The sequence below is a fragment of the Hippocampus comes genome, unplaced genomic scaffold (assembly GCF_001891065.2).
Source record: "Hippocampus comes isolate QL1 unplaced genomic scaffold, H_comes_QL1_v1.1 scaffold21, whole genome shotgun sequence".
NCBI classification, from domain to species: Eukaryota; Metazoa; Chordata; class Actinopteri; order Syngnathiformes; family Syngnathidae; genus Hippocampus; species Hippocampus comes.
Genome location: NW_017805745.1, coordinates 1,411,444 through 1,426,846, shown reverse-complemented (window position 1 = coordinate 1,426,846; position 15,403 = coordinate 1,411,444). Strand labels below are relative to the sequence as shown.

Below are 15,403 nucleotides of genomic sequence, written 5' to 3'. Positions count from 1 at the left end.
TCGCTGCTCACCATTAATAATTACCCTCCAAGGCTGCGGGTGCCATAGCCCCGAAGAAATCGTTTCATGTCTTCGTCGTTATTCATCGGCCAAATAAGTTGTCACTTTTGAAAATTAAGCCCCCCCCCACCCGAGCAACAAGAAATCGTCCATCATGACAGGCAATGTGTTGCTTTGATTTGAAAAAGGTCCGTTTTAGACTCATAAACCAAGCGAGAAATGGGCTACCGGGTTATCGGTATAGTTACCGCCCTTGAAGTTGAAGCAACCAAATACGCTCAAAATCCACAACGCCTCAGCAAGTGCGTTCGCTAAGCAGATGTGCATTTTTTAGCCTGTCATCCCCACAGAGATGTCGCAGCCACCCCAAAATATAACGCCCACACCGTTTCTCGCTCTGTCTTTTCTTCTTCCTCCTCAACCACTTGTGTGGCCTTTAACAGCGGTGGAGACATTTGCAACGGCTCACTTGACAGGAATTGGAAAAGGTCAAGCAGCGGACCAACGAGATTGCAGCTGGTTGTCACAGGTGTGCGCGCGTCATTTTCCACTGCATCTGGGGTCAAAACAGGGAATCAGACACAGTGAGAGCTCACCGCATTACTGTCCTTGAAGACAAAAAAAAAAAGTGATGTGTTTTAAAAATGTGGAGGATAAAAATATATTTCGAGCTATGCCTGGCTTTCGATGAGCATGACGTTCATCTCAGTTGTCATAGATAGGACCAAGGTGGGGCGCCACGTCCGTGTGTCCCCAGCTGGCCGCGGATACTTCCATACGCCGTGGCTCGGTCTCGCTGCACGCTGCGCTTCCATGTTCCGTGCTGGCATGTCTCCATCGCATGTCATTGCACCTCTGCAATTTCAAATTGTAAGTGTGCTAACGTTGTGCGCGACCTTAAGCTCATGCTAACTTGAAATGGGACTCATGTGGCGCATGCCAGCTCGAGCGGTGCGTGAGTACGTAGTCAAAGCTCACTTCTGCTTTAAGAGTGAGGATGGCCGAAAGGTCATCAGTCGGGGCATTTAATCGAGTGGTTTGGCCTGCTACACACACCCACACTCATTCACCCTCTCACTCACCAAAACAAAAAGTATTTACTGCTATTGTGTTAAAGCAGGATGCTACTAAATCCCTGTGGTGAAAGTGAAAATGAGAGGAAGGGATGGGGGATGGGGGGGCGGGGGGGGAATAACAGGAGAGGGGGTGGGTGTCAAAAAGGAAGGGGGTGAGACGGGATTACTGAGATAATGCGAGCAGATGGAGGGAGGTCGCGGCTAAACTCTTCAAACAGATTAAACGGACGTGGCGCGCGCCTCCCGCCCGAAGACAGAGCGCCCCCTCTTTGCATCGGAGGACCGAAAGGCCGGAGGGTCGCTCTCCCGCTGTTTACGCTCAAATTTAGGACACACAGCTGGCCGTAATCCTCAAATACTCCGCTCGATATCTAAATGTATTTAGGTATACGGATTACGGCGGATTAGACGCTCAGATGTGCTTTCTATGCACTCTGTGGCCACGGCATAAAAACAAACATATACAAAAAAAAGATGTCCCTGAAGTGGCACATGGATGTGGATTTAACCTTCGGGGCCCCTCAATTATAGTATCGGGGTCCGCGGTAGATCAACGGTCATAAAAGTGCTAAATACCTGCAAGAACACACCAACAACAAGCATAGCAAAAAGAACAATTACACTGGAAGCAGAAACTACAGAGAAATTTGTCAATGACTTTTTGCAAAGTGCTTTTGAAGAAATATTGTAATTCATAAAACAGAGGACTGAAAGTTATAATAAAGAATTAAACAGCTCGTACATCATCATTGTCATGTGCTGCTTCTGGTGTGTCCACCTTGGCCACTGTATACCCATTATTCAGATCAATGAATAAAGTTCATCGCTACTTCCAGTGACTCTAAACTGCATTAGTCTTTTTTGCAGAGGATAAAGAATCTATGAGTATTGTGATATTGTCTACAGGCCCTGCCCCACCATTTGTGTTCAAATGTCTCTTGCCAAGAAGGGTGATAGCACCACGACGAGCAAAGCTAATCATGAGCCCATCATTGATGTTTTCCATTTTGTTAGCATTAAGCTAATAACAGCACCTTTAAAAAAAAAAAAAAGAAAAAGAAAAAATCTCCAGGCACCACTGTGTACTATTTGCAAATTTTTGTCATACATATCGCTGAAGCACCATACTTGCGCATCATATCTCATGCCCTTTCATCCCACTTCTGTTCCATTTTAAGAACTTTCAACATCCACACACTCCGAATGAAACACAATTAATTCAATTTAATATGGATTTCAAAGGCGAGACTGTGGCGCATTCACTGAACCTTAATAACACTGGTCTGAATGGAACACTTTGTAGTCAGGCAGCTCTAGAAATGAAAGCGTTTGACTGGTGCCGATTTCCAACATCACTCACGAGAACTTGACGTGCCACAAAGCAAAGTGCACCCAAAGGTGTGAATGGCGAGACCCGCCGCCATCCACAAATCAAAACTACCGCAGTCCAAACTCCTCATGAGCCAAGAGCTTTTTTCCTTCTTTTTTTTTTTTGGTTTTGGTTCTTTATGGCATCGAAGTCCAGGCCGATGGTCCATTTGTGGCCCATTTAATCACGATGAGAGGAACCATCAAAGCAAATGGTAATAATCACTGCATGCGACGGTACCACATCATCTGGAGCAACGCGTTGTCAATATCAAGCCAATAAGAGGACAACGATGTGAAACAGTTGAATGGAATACTGTACTCAAGATGCTGAGTATCGAAAAGTACTCAGGTGTGCAAATCCCTTCAGATGCCCCGATAAGAGCCGGATCAAAGATTTGCCAATTTGGGTCAAAAAGGTACTGACCCGTTACTTTGATCAATGTGACCAAGCGTTGTTTTATGCAAAAGAAACCCAAAAATGTGTTAAACTGACCCAAGTCTGTGAATTGCTCCCTATTCGGCCCCACCTTGGATTATTTTTTCACCCAACTGTTCTTTGATGTGGGTTTTGCTCATCAACTTTCTTGCTCTGACCAACCAGAGCGTGTGTGTGTGTGTGTGTGTGTGCATGTGTGTATAGAAATGAAGTTGTAATATTACGCCACCAAGTAATATTACACCACCAAGTTTTTTCTAATATGATACTGAATTCAAAGTTTAACAAGGGAAGAAAGTCAACCATTTCAAAAATTCGATTTCGTTCTCATAATATGACACCTTGTATTCTGAGAAGAAAAAAATTAGATCAAGTCATTTAACCTTCAACCCTCCATGTGTCGTCATTCTGAAAATGTGGTTTACTGGCTCCCTCTAGTGTTTCTCCAAAGAATCACTGAATTCAATATTCAAACTGTATAATGCTACAGTGGCCTGAACTTTTTTTTTTAACCAGTAGGTACATGAGTTAAGTACAGTTCAGTTGTATTTCAGTTTTTGGTACAATTTAAGTACAGAACAATTTATTTTAAATATTCATTCAAAAGCATTTAACTTTCACGGGCACTACATTTAGAACAAATCCTTCGAGGACAGTTTGTATTTTAAGATAGAATTCATAATTGGCCGTGTGACGGGAGCTGGACTTTTGTGAACAAGTCTTAGCAAAGATAGCGGATGTTAGCTTGCTAAGCGCCACATCCGTCTGGACGCGACCACTAGCCACCAAACAACGCCATACTAGATGTTGACTGATCTTCCTTCTTGGCATGTTAGACTTAGAAACGGATAAATGATGAATCACTTTTTCATTTCCCAGCTGCCAAAGGAAAGCAACAAAGCAATAATACACGGACTAACATCCAACTTCTACGCTCGTATTTCAATATGCAACACAAAGAAGTCTCGGCGGAGGCTACATTGTTGGAGGGAGTCTCTTCATAAACTCAAAAACTTTTCCTTTTTTCCCCTGGACAAATTCCCCGCAGAATCAACTCCAACGCAATGCCCCCCCCCACCCCCACCCATCAAATATGCTCTTACATGCGAGGAACGCTCTTATTAATCCAAGTGTTTCTTCTCTAAAGAATTCAACGTGGCGTGCCGAAAATGTGTTGATAGAATCGCTCGTGCAAGCATTCGGCACAAACATCACAAGATCATTTTTACGTATCCATTGCGCACACACGCGGATACACAAGGGGGGTGGGGGGCGCACATAAGCATAATTTCAGAAGTGGTTGGTAGGGGAGGTGAGGGGGGGCACAACTTTCCAGAGCAAATGATCGTCTGGCATTCAATTGCTACCTCGTCGTCACAGCAGAAGAAACTAAATAGCAAAATTGTCAAACTCCGGTTGAGTAAAACAATGACTCAAAGCATTTCGGAGCCAGATGAATGCACAATGGCAATCAACACACACACACACACACACACACACACACACACACACACACACACATTCAGAGAAAAAAAAACAGTAAAATGTCATCCTTGCCATCTATTTTCTTGCACACAAAATTAAATGCAATAGGAAATGTTTAGAGACATTTTTACAATTTAAAAAAAAAAGCCCAAATCCTCCCAATTGGGCCTGTCAAATGTAAATATTGCACCGCCATGCCAACATATGATCAGTTTTATATGCGGACATCAGCGTGCTTACAAAAAGCACTCAACATTTTGGCCTGTTTACTGACATGCTTTAAATCAAAACATGAATTCAAGTCATTCCTCAAATTGGAAGAGCACAGGGTCCATTTTTTTAAAATCAGAACCTTACATTACGACACTCAAAAATGTGATCATGAATGACCAAAATATATCATTTCTGTGATCTGTGAAAAAACGTCCAAGAGGATCATTCTAAAAGGAATCGATTTGTTTCTTGGCTGGAAAAGTGTGGGTGGATTGAAGGCAGAAAGGGGACATTCAGAAGGTCGGGGAAGGTTCAGCTCACCCATGGAACATCAAAAAAATCCAAAAATTTCCTACATAGTTTTGATCTTTCAAATGCATGTTCATGTTAAAAAGGAAATCGCAATGTGGTTTAAGGTGTCAGCTGTTTAAGTGTAAAAGTGTATGTTTGTGTGCCTATTTTGGAAAGTGTAGGTGGGGGAGCGGGGGTCTTCGCGCGCGAGCCCACGCGCACGCTTACACACACACACACACACACACACGCACACACACACACACAAACACACACACACAAGGGCGCGCAATACGCCCCTTCAAGCGCACGCACCCTCTCGCTCTCACCTCGTTTGTCGTGCACCCTGACGCCGATCTCCACCAGCGGCTCCGTCTCTCGGTCCAGCCGTCTCGCGATGACAATCTCGCCCGTGTCCCTGCCCACGCTGACCGGCGAGCTCTCCGCGTCGTCGGGCTCCACCAGCTCGAACGCGGCCGCCTGGAAGCGCACCGGGTTCAGGTTCATCACCACCGAGCCGATGCCCGCGTCCTCGGACACGTTGATGAAAAGCGGGCTGCCGTCGTCGGCGTCTTGGACGGATCTGGGCGTCCGGGCGGGGGCGTTTTGACGGGCGCCACGCAGCCAACGGCGCGGGGTGACTTCCACGCCGACGGCGTCGCTGGTGCGGGGCGGCCAGCCTCGGTCCCGGGCGAATACGGAGAACTTGATGGGCCCGTCCCGGCCCAGGATGGAGTCCACCAGGAGGATGTCGCCGCTTTTGGGCACCACGTAGAAGGTGCCGTTCTTGGGCTTGGCGAAGTAGAAGAGCTCCGCGTTCTTGCCGCTGTCCCCGTCCCGCGCCGTCACCGTGGAGACAACCGTGCGCAGCGGGGTGGCGTCGTCCAGGCTGAGCCTCACGTCGGCGTCCCGGAAGGTTGGCCGGTGGTCGTTGATGTCCAGCACGTCCACTTTGACGGAGGCCACCTCCACGCACGACCCGCCGCAGCACACGCCGACCCCCAGCTCGTACTCAGCCCGCTCCTCGCGGTCCAGAACGCCGCAGGTCCTCAGCAGGATGTGACCCCGGTTGTGGTGCGCCAGGGCGCGGAACTTGTCGCCGCCGTCTCCCAAGAGCCTCCAGCGCGGCTGCGGAGCGAGCTCCGACGCGCCGCCGTCACCGCCGCCGCACGGCCGCTGCGCGTTCAGCCTCCGCAGCGGCACGCTCAGCCCGTTGACCCGGGAGCCCGGCGACGCGTTCTCGAACACATGGCCGTGGAAGAAGGGCACCGGCGCCGGCTCCGCGGTCCGGTTGGCGAGCGCGCACGACAGCAAAAGCGGCAAAAGGCTTACCCAAATCATGACGAGCGCCTTTCACCACCGGAGCGCCAAATCTGCTGAGGCACCCATGGGTGCACTCGTCGCACGCCTCCCGGGACACTTCTGTCGCCGCCGCAAATCCTCCGACGTCCAAATGGACCAAATACTGATCAAAGAGCGGAGCGAAGAGACGGCACGCTCGAGGAGGCTTCTGTTCTGCTCGGGAGAACTTTGCGTCCGCCTCCTGCTCTTCTTCCGCGCTCTCTCACCGGCGCGCGCCCCCGAGGGCGGAAAGCGGGGCTTCTTACATCACGGGGACGCGCACAGCTCCTCTCGCCGCATCTTCCCGGCGCGCAGGCACCCGTATTCCGGCTCACAGGTGTCACGTTGACATGTTTGTCGGATCTGGATTCATTTTTGAATTCGTATGTTCACGCGTATATACGCGCGCGGGTGGGTCATGGGGATGGGGGGATTAGACTTGCAGGAGTGATTGTGAAGTGGTGGAAATGTTCTCGTAAATGTAAAACAGAGCAATTTTATGTGGAATTTTTATTTTGTCAAGTTGTTGCACTGAACAACATCATCTGGAACCAGATGCATTTATTTCTCAGCAGATGTATCATCTACCTGAAAACTGTATCTGGATCCAAATGATTTTATTCGGTCCAATCTATTTGGAAAAATAATATTGAGTAAATTCTACCCACCGTTTTCAGTGTAGGGCAGGCGTCTCCAAAAGTCACACACCTGATTCACATCATCCGGATTGTTCTAATGCTGCTCCAGTGCTGGTTGATGAGCTGGTCATTTGAATCAGGTGTGTTACAGCTGGAAAACAGGCAGGACGGCGGCCCTCCAGGACCGACTTTGGACACAAATGGTGTAGGGTATAAAATTATTGTTTGGAGTCTCACTTTTGAAGTCGGTTCACTAGCATGGATTTGGGGTTTCAAATCTTGTTTGTACTGTACTGTTTAAAACAAGAGTTTCCATCCAGTGCAAAGTTTTTCGTGTTTCCAGCAAAAAAAAAAAAGCTGATCCATTACAAACTACAAAATGAGCTACTTCATTACCGAAAGAACCTACTACATTACATTCATAACGGCCCGCGAGGGCAACCATGGGAACGATGACACCTTCTCAAACTGTTGCTTTTGGACACTCAGCCCTCATGAGGCATTGATTCCGACGAGAGCCGCCAGACTTGGGGCCACACCAGCACGGCGCAAACACGGCCGCTAAATCTCTCAATCCGCTTGCAACCACATCTTCTTCCAAGCTGCTAGCGGGACACATGCTCCCCCTCCTAAATGTTGCGGATTATTGGGGGCCACCCCGTTTCAAACACACCACTCGGCCTTGATTGTGTTTCCATTCGTCTCCGTCCTCCTCTCATCACGCCGGCAATGTTGTTACCTTCTAAGTGACCTACTACATGAAGACCTGGTCACGTCCAATAGTTGCTACTAAGTGACTTACTACATCAACCAAAGAATAGCATACTATAGAGGTATGACCTGCTAAATGAGCTTCGATGTCACATTAACTTCAATGTCACTGACGACATGAGCATTTGGGACATACTGCAAGAGCTACTTTTTGTCCCACTACATGACTATTTTATGTGATCGATTACATAAGCATGACCTACTTGGTAAGTAGGCTACAACTTCACCTGTGTGACATCCTAACATTACGGCATCTCTGTTACCCACTCTACAAGAGGGCGTGGCCTACTATTTGTGCTCTACTTAGTACATAACTTATTAAGTAAACTACTGAGCTACTGAGTAAATTGTGCTGAACATCCATTGATGCTCCTCTCCTGTTTTTCAATATTTGTTTTACATCTCATCAATAAAATCAATCAAAATGCGATGTGACGCAGTATATATGAACTACTACCTTAATAATGGAGCAACTAATTTAACTAGTCGATGACCAACTCCATGAAGTACTCCATTCATGACATGACCTATTATGTAACCCTACAATGTGAGTTACTATGGAACCAACCATACAATCTACTATGCAAAATAATATTCAAGCTACCCTGAGTCTGACTTTGTGACCAACTACATTACCCAGTTAATGACCTAAAACATGGCCTAATAAGTAACCCTCTATGTGACATGCACAACCGACCCCATCAGCAACTATGTGACCTACTACATGAGCTGAAGTGAAAAATGGCTTCATTATCCAGACGCATAGTCTAACCTGCCGAGTAGCAGCCACCAGGGGACATTTCTACCAAGAAAACAGAGCAGGCGGCAGAGACGCTTTGTGGAGGAGCCGAGTGTGGATGATTGTTGAGGAGATCTGGCAGTCAGGGGGGAATCGGAGGAACGTGCTGGCCCACAACGGGCGCCCGCATATGGATGTGCTGGCGTCCCACAGGGGCAGTGGCTGGGAAGTAAGCGTGAACACTGAAAACATAGCGGGCAAGAGACTTTACTTTCTCACTCGGTACGTGACTCACTATATATGACCAACAATGCGAGGTACTATGGGACCTGGTACCCAAACTGAGATACTATGATCCAATACACGACCTAGAATGTGGCCTAGTAAATGACCAGCTACGAGAACTATGACATAAACGTGCTACTCATTACTTACGTGACCTACATGACCAACTATTTTACCGACATGACCTACAATGTGACCTCCTGTACAATTTCCTATGTGACCTGCTACATTTCCAACATGGCCACCTACTGGGACTCCGACGTGACCTACTACATTGTCTATATGTCCTACCGACCGTTAACGAGAGACGATGTAACCTATATGACCAACTACCTGAGCTACTCCGTGATCTACAACTCTGTGAACTCAATGAATTATTGCGTTACATACTATAGGAGACATACTACATGATTACAAGTACATGTGCTGCTACACGGTCTTCAGCATGAGCTACTATGTGAACTCAGTAAGCGATGTGCCAGATGTGCCAGACTACATGAGCTACAACATGACCTATGATCATGAACCTCAGCGTGATCTGCCCGACGATGCGAGTCATGGACTAGTATACAAGCTACGACAGTATGTGACACATTAAATGAGCTACGAATGCACCTGTGTGAACTACTACGTGATGTACTATGTAGGCCACCGTATGAGCTACTAGATGAATTTTGCCAGGACGAGTGTGAACTTGATCACCCCGTTGTCACTTGCCACGCCGCTTCATGTCAAAAGCAATGGCCGCTTTCATTACGCCGTTGTTGTGCATCTAATCATCTGAACGTGCTAAGCTGCAAAGCCGTCATCGACGCTAATCTGGTTCTTGCGAGCTCCGTGCAAAAGGCAAGTGAAAGCAGGTTCTCCCGCCCCGCCCGAGAGATGCCAACAAGTGCTCGCATTTGCTATTCAAGGAGCTCCTGCAGTCATAAAGCTTTTATGAGTCAAACGTGAACATCTGCACGGCGTTCACAAGCCTGTTTGGTCTTTGAAATAAAATCCAGACTGACATGGGCACACCATATAGGAGGAACACGAAGGGCCCGGATGAGGAGGTGGAAACATCTCCACTCGGGCCGGATGCGGAACGGAGACTGCCCAAGTCTGGACGCTGACTTCGGAGGAGAAACTTGCCTCGCTCTTGTTAAAAATGCATGAAAAGATTCATTTTGTGCTCATTGTTCGAGTGCAGGAGGCTGCGGCCGATGCTCAGCAATTTTGACGCAAGAAACGTCCCGGCATTGAAAACGCGGAACAGAGACAGGACTCCGGGCAAAGAGCTTTTGTTTGGGGGATGAGTGGCGAGAAAATGCACGAGCCGCTGTGTTACGCACTACATGATCGGCAATGTTGGGACTGCACGTGTGGCTGCAGCACAGAATGGCTCAACTTGGCTACACCTTGAATTGGCGACTACATGATTTCAACGATCGATATACTCCACCCACAAAAATGAGCCACAGAATGGCTCAACTTGGCTACACCTTGAATTGGCTACTACATGATTTCAACGATATACTCCACCCACAAAAATGAGCTACAACGTTTGCATGAGTGCGGCCATTTTTCAAACCCAAATGTCCACATCTATGAGATATTTTGCTCGGCTTCTGCCAAATTTGAAGTCAATCGGTCAACTTGGAGACACCTTTTTTGGGGCTGAGACCCTGACCCACGATGATGGCTCAGATTTCATCAGGTTTATCATCTACAAATTCTTTGAAAATTGTACAACAGTCATTGTGCACTTATTTGCTGTCTTTTACAACAGTCATATTTCTTTACAATAGTAGATTACATGACTAAAAGGAGGTCTATGTGACCAAATATATTTGCGACTACAATAGCAGGTACACAAACTACTCCATGATCTCCGATCTAGGCTACAACAAGAACTACTTCTTTGGAAATGAGCATTATCTGAATGACTTAGGACACCAGCAGCAAAGTGAGCTCTCCCATCACCCTTTGACATGAGCGACTACTTGACTAAATACATGGCCTCCGACATATCGGGCGACCAGACTTACTACTTCGTTGATGAGCTCCTGCATTACCTAAATTACCTATTTATTCCGAGACCTATTCATTCGTCAATTTACGACATGTGTGACTTATGACAAAGCCATGTTAGTGAATGCTTTGCGCTGTTCTCAGTAGACTCTCCCAAAAACAAAACGTCCACTCGTTAGTGAGACTTTTTCCACTTTGCTGAAACTTTTTGGGCTGAAGGATGCCGTCTGGAGGCCAGCGGGCTCCAAAGTTGATCTTTTGGCAGCCTCCTCTTCCTCCTCCTCATCTATGTGATGGGACTGTTGTTCTGCCTAAGTGACTCCATTTGGCCAATTAGCCCTCGTCAGGAAGCTTTGCTCCATTATGGATCCCCTCCCCGCCCCCATACGCTCTGACCATACAATGTCAGGGTCCGAGGCATTTGTTCGCTGATGTACGCGGGCGTGACATTCATACGCGTGACCGTCCCCGGCCGTCAAAATCCTCATAAAGCGCCACGCCGAACAAGAGGCGACACTCACTTGATAGATGGCCGACGGCCAGTCACCGTTTGCCCTTGGCATCACGTCTGTTTGGCCATAAAAGAAATTAGAGCAGATATGGAAACTAATGATGGGGTGTGCCATATTTGCATATGCAAAGAGAACGCCACTTAGAGCGTAATGAGGGGAGTCTGGCGCCCCCGAAGAGCGGCGGGCTTATTTCGCCTAACGAGGCCTGTCCTGGTCATCAGAACCCCGTCACGCCTCAAACGTACTTAGTCACTGGAGGGCATCGTACTGGATCGTAATTGGAGTCAATCGTATCACGTGGTAATTGGAGCGACTCTTATCGGATCTTAATTAGAGTAAATCCTATCATCACATTGTAATTGGATTCAATCGCGGGCTAGGTGGAGTGAAACGCATCGTATTGCATCGTTACTGGAGCGAGTCACGGTGTTGTGCCGTATCATTTTAGGAGTGAGTCACGTTGCTTTGTCATTGATCTGTAATATACAGCTCTGTAATATATATATATATACACACACATATCATAACCGGAGTGCATGATATCACACCAAACCTGAAATGCACCACGGCGTTGGATTTATTCTAATTGCGTCGTCGGAATTCGACTTCGCCGAATTTGCCCGTAATTGGATTCAAATGGATCATTATTGGAGTGAATTTTATCGTCACTGGAACAAATCGTATCACCAACCAAATCGGACCGAAACTTATGATCGGAGTGAATCAAATCGCTTCGTAAATGAAACATCGTACGGTAACAAGAGTAAATCATTGCATCAGAATCAGTGTAAATTATTTTGTAATTGGAGTAAAGCATCTTTGATTATCACTGGAGTGAATCATATTCCACCATAATTAGAGTGAACTGCAACATACTGGACTACATCGTCTCGCATCGCAATTGGAGTAAAAACTAACAGATGACATCACAAATGGACTATATCATCTTGCTTCAAAAACGGAGTGAACAGAAGTGCAGTGTTGTGAGATTTGTTTCACATCATAATTGGGGAAAAACGAATTATATCCAAACAGAATTGGAAAGAATCGTGGCGTATCATATCATAATTGCAGTAAATCGTAACCTAGCTTACACGGAGTAAATCGTATCGCATCGTAACCCGTTCTGTGCGGAATGCCACGAGACCAAACCCGGAAAATACATTTGTGTTCTCCCTGAGCATGCGGAGATAAGTAGCATCGCAACAGGTTGATGATATATATGATGGTTTGAAGGCAAACTGGCTAAAATTTGGATTTCTTTAAGGCTGGCGTGTTCGGACAATTGTTAAATACATGACTACCTTTGATTGATACGAATATGGCATGAAACTGTAAGTTTATAACGTGAGGCCTCAACATGGGCTGCTGTCATCTTTGGTAGCTCTTGACGACATCCTATAGAGCGCAAAAGACATTGTAGTCATTTGCAATGAAATTGAAAAAGTGAATTTTCTCACATTTTATCGTAATTGCAGTCAACCATGCTGTATGCTGTCAACATTGGAGCAAATCGTGTTGTCTCATGGTCGGCGTGGCTCTAAAACACTAATTTCTCTTCATCTCACTTAGTAGTACATGAACAACTATGTTCATTACTGCAACTCAATGCAGTCAAGTGACAGCAAAACAACATTGAACAAAAAACAAACAAAAAAAAAAAGCAAACAGCAAATACGAAAGGCTCCTCGTCAACAAACTCAACAAGCGATAACGAGCGGAGCTTAATTAGCCGCTAACGAGCTAGCGGGGCCCATCCCCGGGGCCTTCCCCCTTTTCCCAGAGTCCACGCTTGACACCGGCATTTGGCAAACGAGGTCCGACGTCGGCGTTGGGGGAGGGAGTGCCGTGTCCGCCCTTGGTGCGCCATTCATTAACTTAGACGAAAGTCTGTGCGGCTTTGCGTTGTCGCCGTGGCAACCGCGAGTACGACGCAAGCCCAGCGAGGCGACAACACGGACTCAAAGGAGCGAGAACGCAGAGAAATGGGAATTGTTCTACAACGGGGGCGCATCAGTCCCGTCCTGGGGGGGCCGGCCCCTTTCCAGCCTTTCCCCTCCTCCAACGCAAATGATGAGGATCGTTATCGGGCGTCGGCGATGCTCGCTGAAGAGCTGATCATTTTTGATGAGGTGTGTTGGAGGAAAGGGAGACATCTGAAAACAAGCTGGTCTCAAGGACCGCGCTTCGTGTACAGTACGCAGACGGCGATGCTCGCTTGACTTAAGCCATTACTTTAAGCAGGAAAGGTGCAGAATAATTTCACGGCCTCAAAGAATGCTTAATTATTGTTCCCTGTGACATGAATATGAATACATTCATTTAAAAAAAAAAAAGGTTAGAACTGCTCTCTTTCTTCTAATGCTGTTTTTTTTTTGGGTGGGGGGCGATTAGTTGTTTTTGCGTTCTTGTTGTTAATATTGTAAGTCCCATTAGCTTCCTTTTTATACACATTCACCAGCCGCATCGCTTGGTACACAAGAAAGTGCATTTTTGAGGTGTAGAATGAATACACAAAACAAATCTAATGATTATAAAGCCAAAAATATTTTAAAAGAACAACTTTGAAAAAAAAATATTTTAATGGCTGTATCTGTAGTATCAGAATCACGATATTTTTCTTATTTTAAAAAATCCATTCAATTCTAATAAATAAAACTATACACAGTCTAAAAATGAAATTAATCAGCTTCCAACATTTCCTGGTACCTGTCTAATTTTTTATCATATATATGATACCAGAAAACTCAATACACCTACACACAAAAAAAATGGTATTAGAAATGTTTTTGAATAACAACAATTATAAGAGTGATGTCAAAAATTGTTTCATTACGATCTGAAATTTGTCATGTTTCGGTTTGTGACCAACAGGTGGCACTGTGGGGCTTTTCCCCTGCAGCTGCACACCTGTTGGTCATTCTGGAGTTGTAATTGTTTAACTGATGGCCATTTTCAAAGGATCTTCACAGGCTAAGTTGCTGAGAATCTACACAATGATGAACAAAATAATATGAAAAACTATATAAAAAGTCTACAAAATTAAACGACTTAAACAAATATATTTTCTGATTTCCAAAGTTGCGATTTTTTCCGATGGTATGGTGTCAGGATATGGTGTCCTCTTTTCTTTGCCAATGAGTTCCTCTTCACATGCTCCTACTGTGGACATGCACGTGCACACACACACACACACACACACACACAGGGGCGCGGGCAAACCTTTCTCAGGTAAAGGTTATAGACTTGAAGAATGTTCTCATTAGTTCCCACACAACATTGTCGGTGTGTGTGTGTGTGCGTGCGCGTACTCGGGAATAATGAGCCGAGAGGAACATTGTCGGTGTGTGTGTGTGTGTGTGTGTGTGTGTACTCGGGAATAATGAGCCGAGAGGGTGTTGTGTGGTAGGTAAGTAATAGTGTGACAACACTCTCCATCACCTCGCACCAGTCCCAGCCCACCTCATGCTTCTCGCCCAGCAGGTATAAGGCCCGTTATGTTTATTAGCTGGACCGGCTGTCAATCAAACGGCGAGAGCAAAACACTGGTCACAAGCGGATATCGACTCCGAAATACAAAGCCCATTCAAGCGAATCTGGGTTTGACTTTTCATGAGCACTCTTTGTGAATGGCATAAAATTGTAAAAGTGCACTAAAGGTAAGAGCTCACCTGTTATCAACATTTCGAATGTTTCAGTTTGGGATGCTTCTGGTTTTCTGGAGTCACCAAAGAAAAATAAAGAAAATCTTTATCCGATCCAGCTTTGTCTTTCTCCTCGGGATAAAACTGACATTATGCCATCAAGAAAAATCAAAAGTAATGGCATACCTTTTGTCCATATTGATAACATTCCAGTTTGAACTGCAAGCTAAGAAGTGTTAGCTTGTAGCGCCGGTAGCATTCCAGAAACGCAGAATGCACAGAACTCAGCAGCTGTTATATGCTATCGATTTTCCTCCTTGCCAGGAATAGACAAGAAAGACAACCGTTGATGTTTACGCTCAGATAAAGAGATAAGAGTAAATATTAGCAAAGCAAATTTTCTGTTGACATGACGAATTCTCCTTGGGGGAGGTCATCCTGCACGAGGGTGTGCCTGTGCCAAACTGAGGTGTGGTCGCTGACCTTCGCAATCCTGTGGCGGGAATAAAAAGCCAATAGTGCTCTTACTCCAAGACGAGATTCATCCCCCCCCCCCCGCGGCCCTTCCCCCCCCCAAACCCAATCTTT

The 15,403-nt window shown here is 46.1% G+C and overlaps 1 protein-coding gene across 1 annotated transcript in view; it reads right to left on the bottom strand.

The window, feature by feature from the left end:
- Nucleotides 1–6,638, bottom strand: part of LOC109524513 (neural-cadherin) — a 203,442-nt gene extending 196,804 nt beyond the window's left edge. The window contains exon 1 of the mRNA XM_019884446.1: nt 5,202–6,638. Within this exon, the coding sequence (XP_019740005.1) occupies nt 5,202–6,213 (1,012 nt within the window). The 5' untranslated portion in view covers nt 6,214–6,638. The remainder of the gene's footprint in view (nt 1–5,201) is intronic.
- Nucleotides 6,639–15,403: the final 8,765 nt, after the last annotated feature.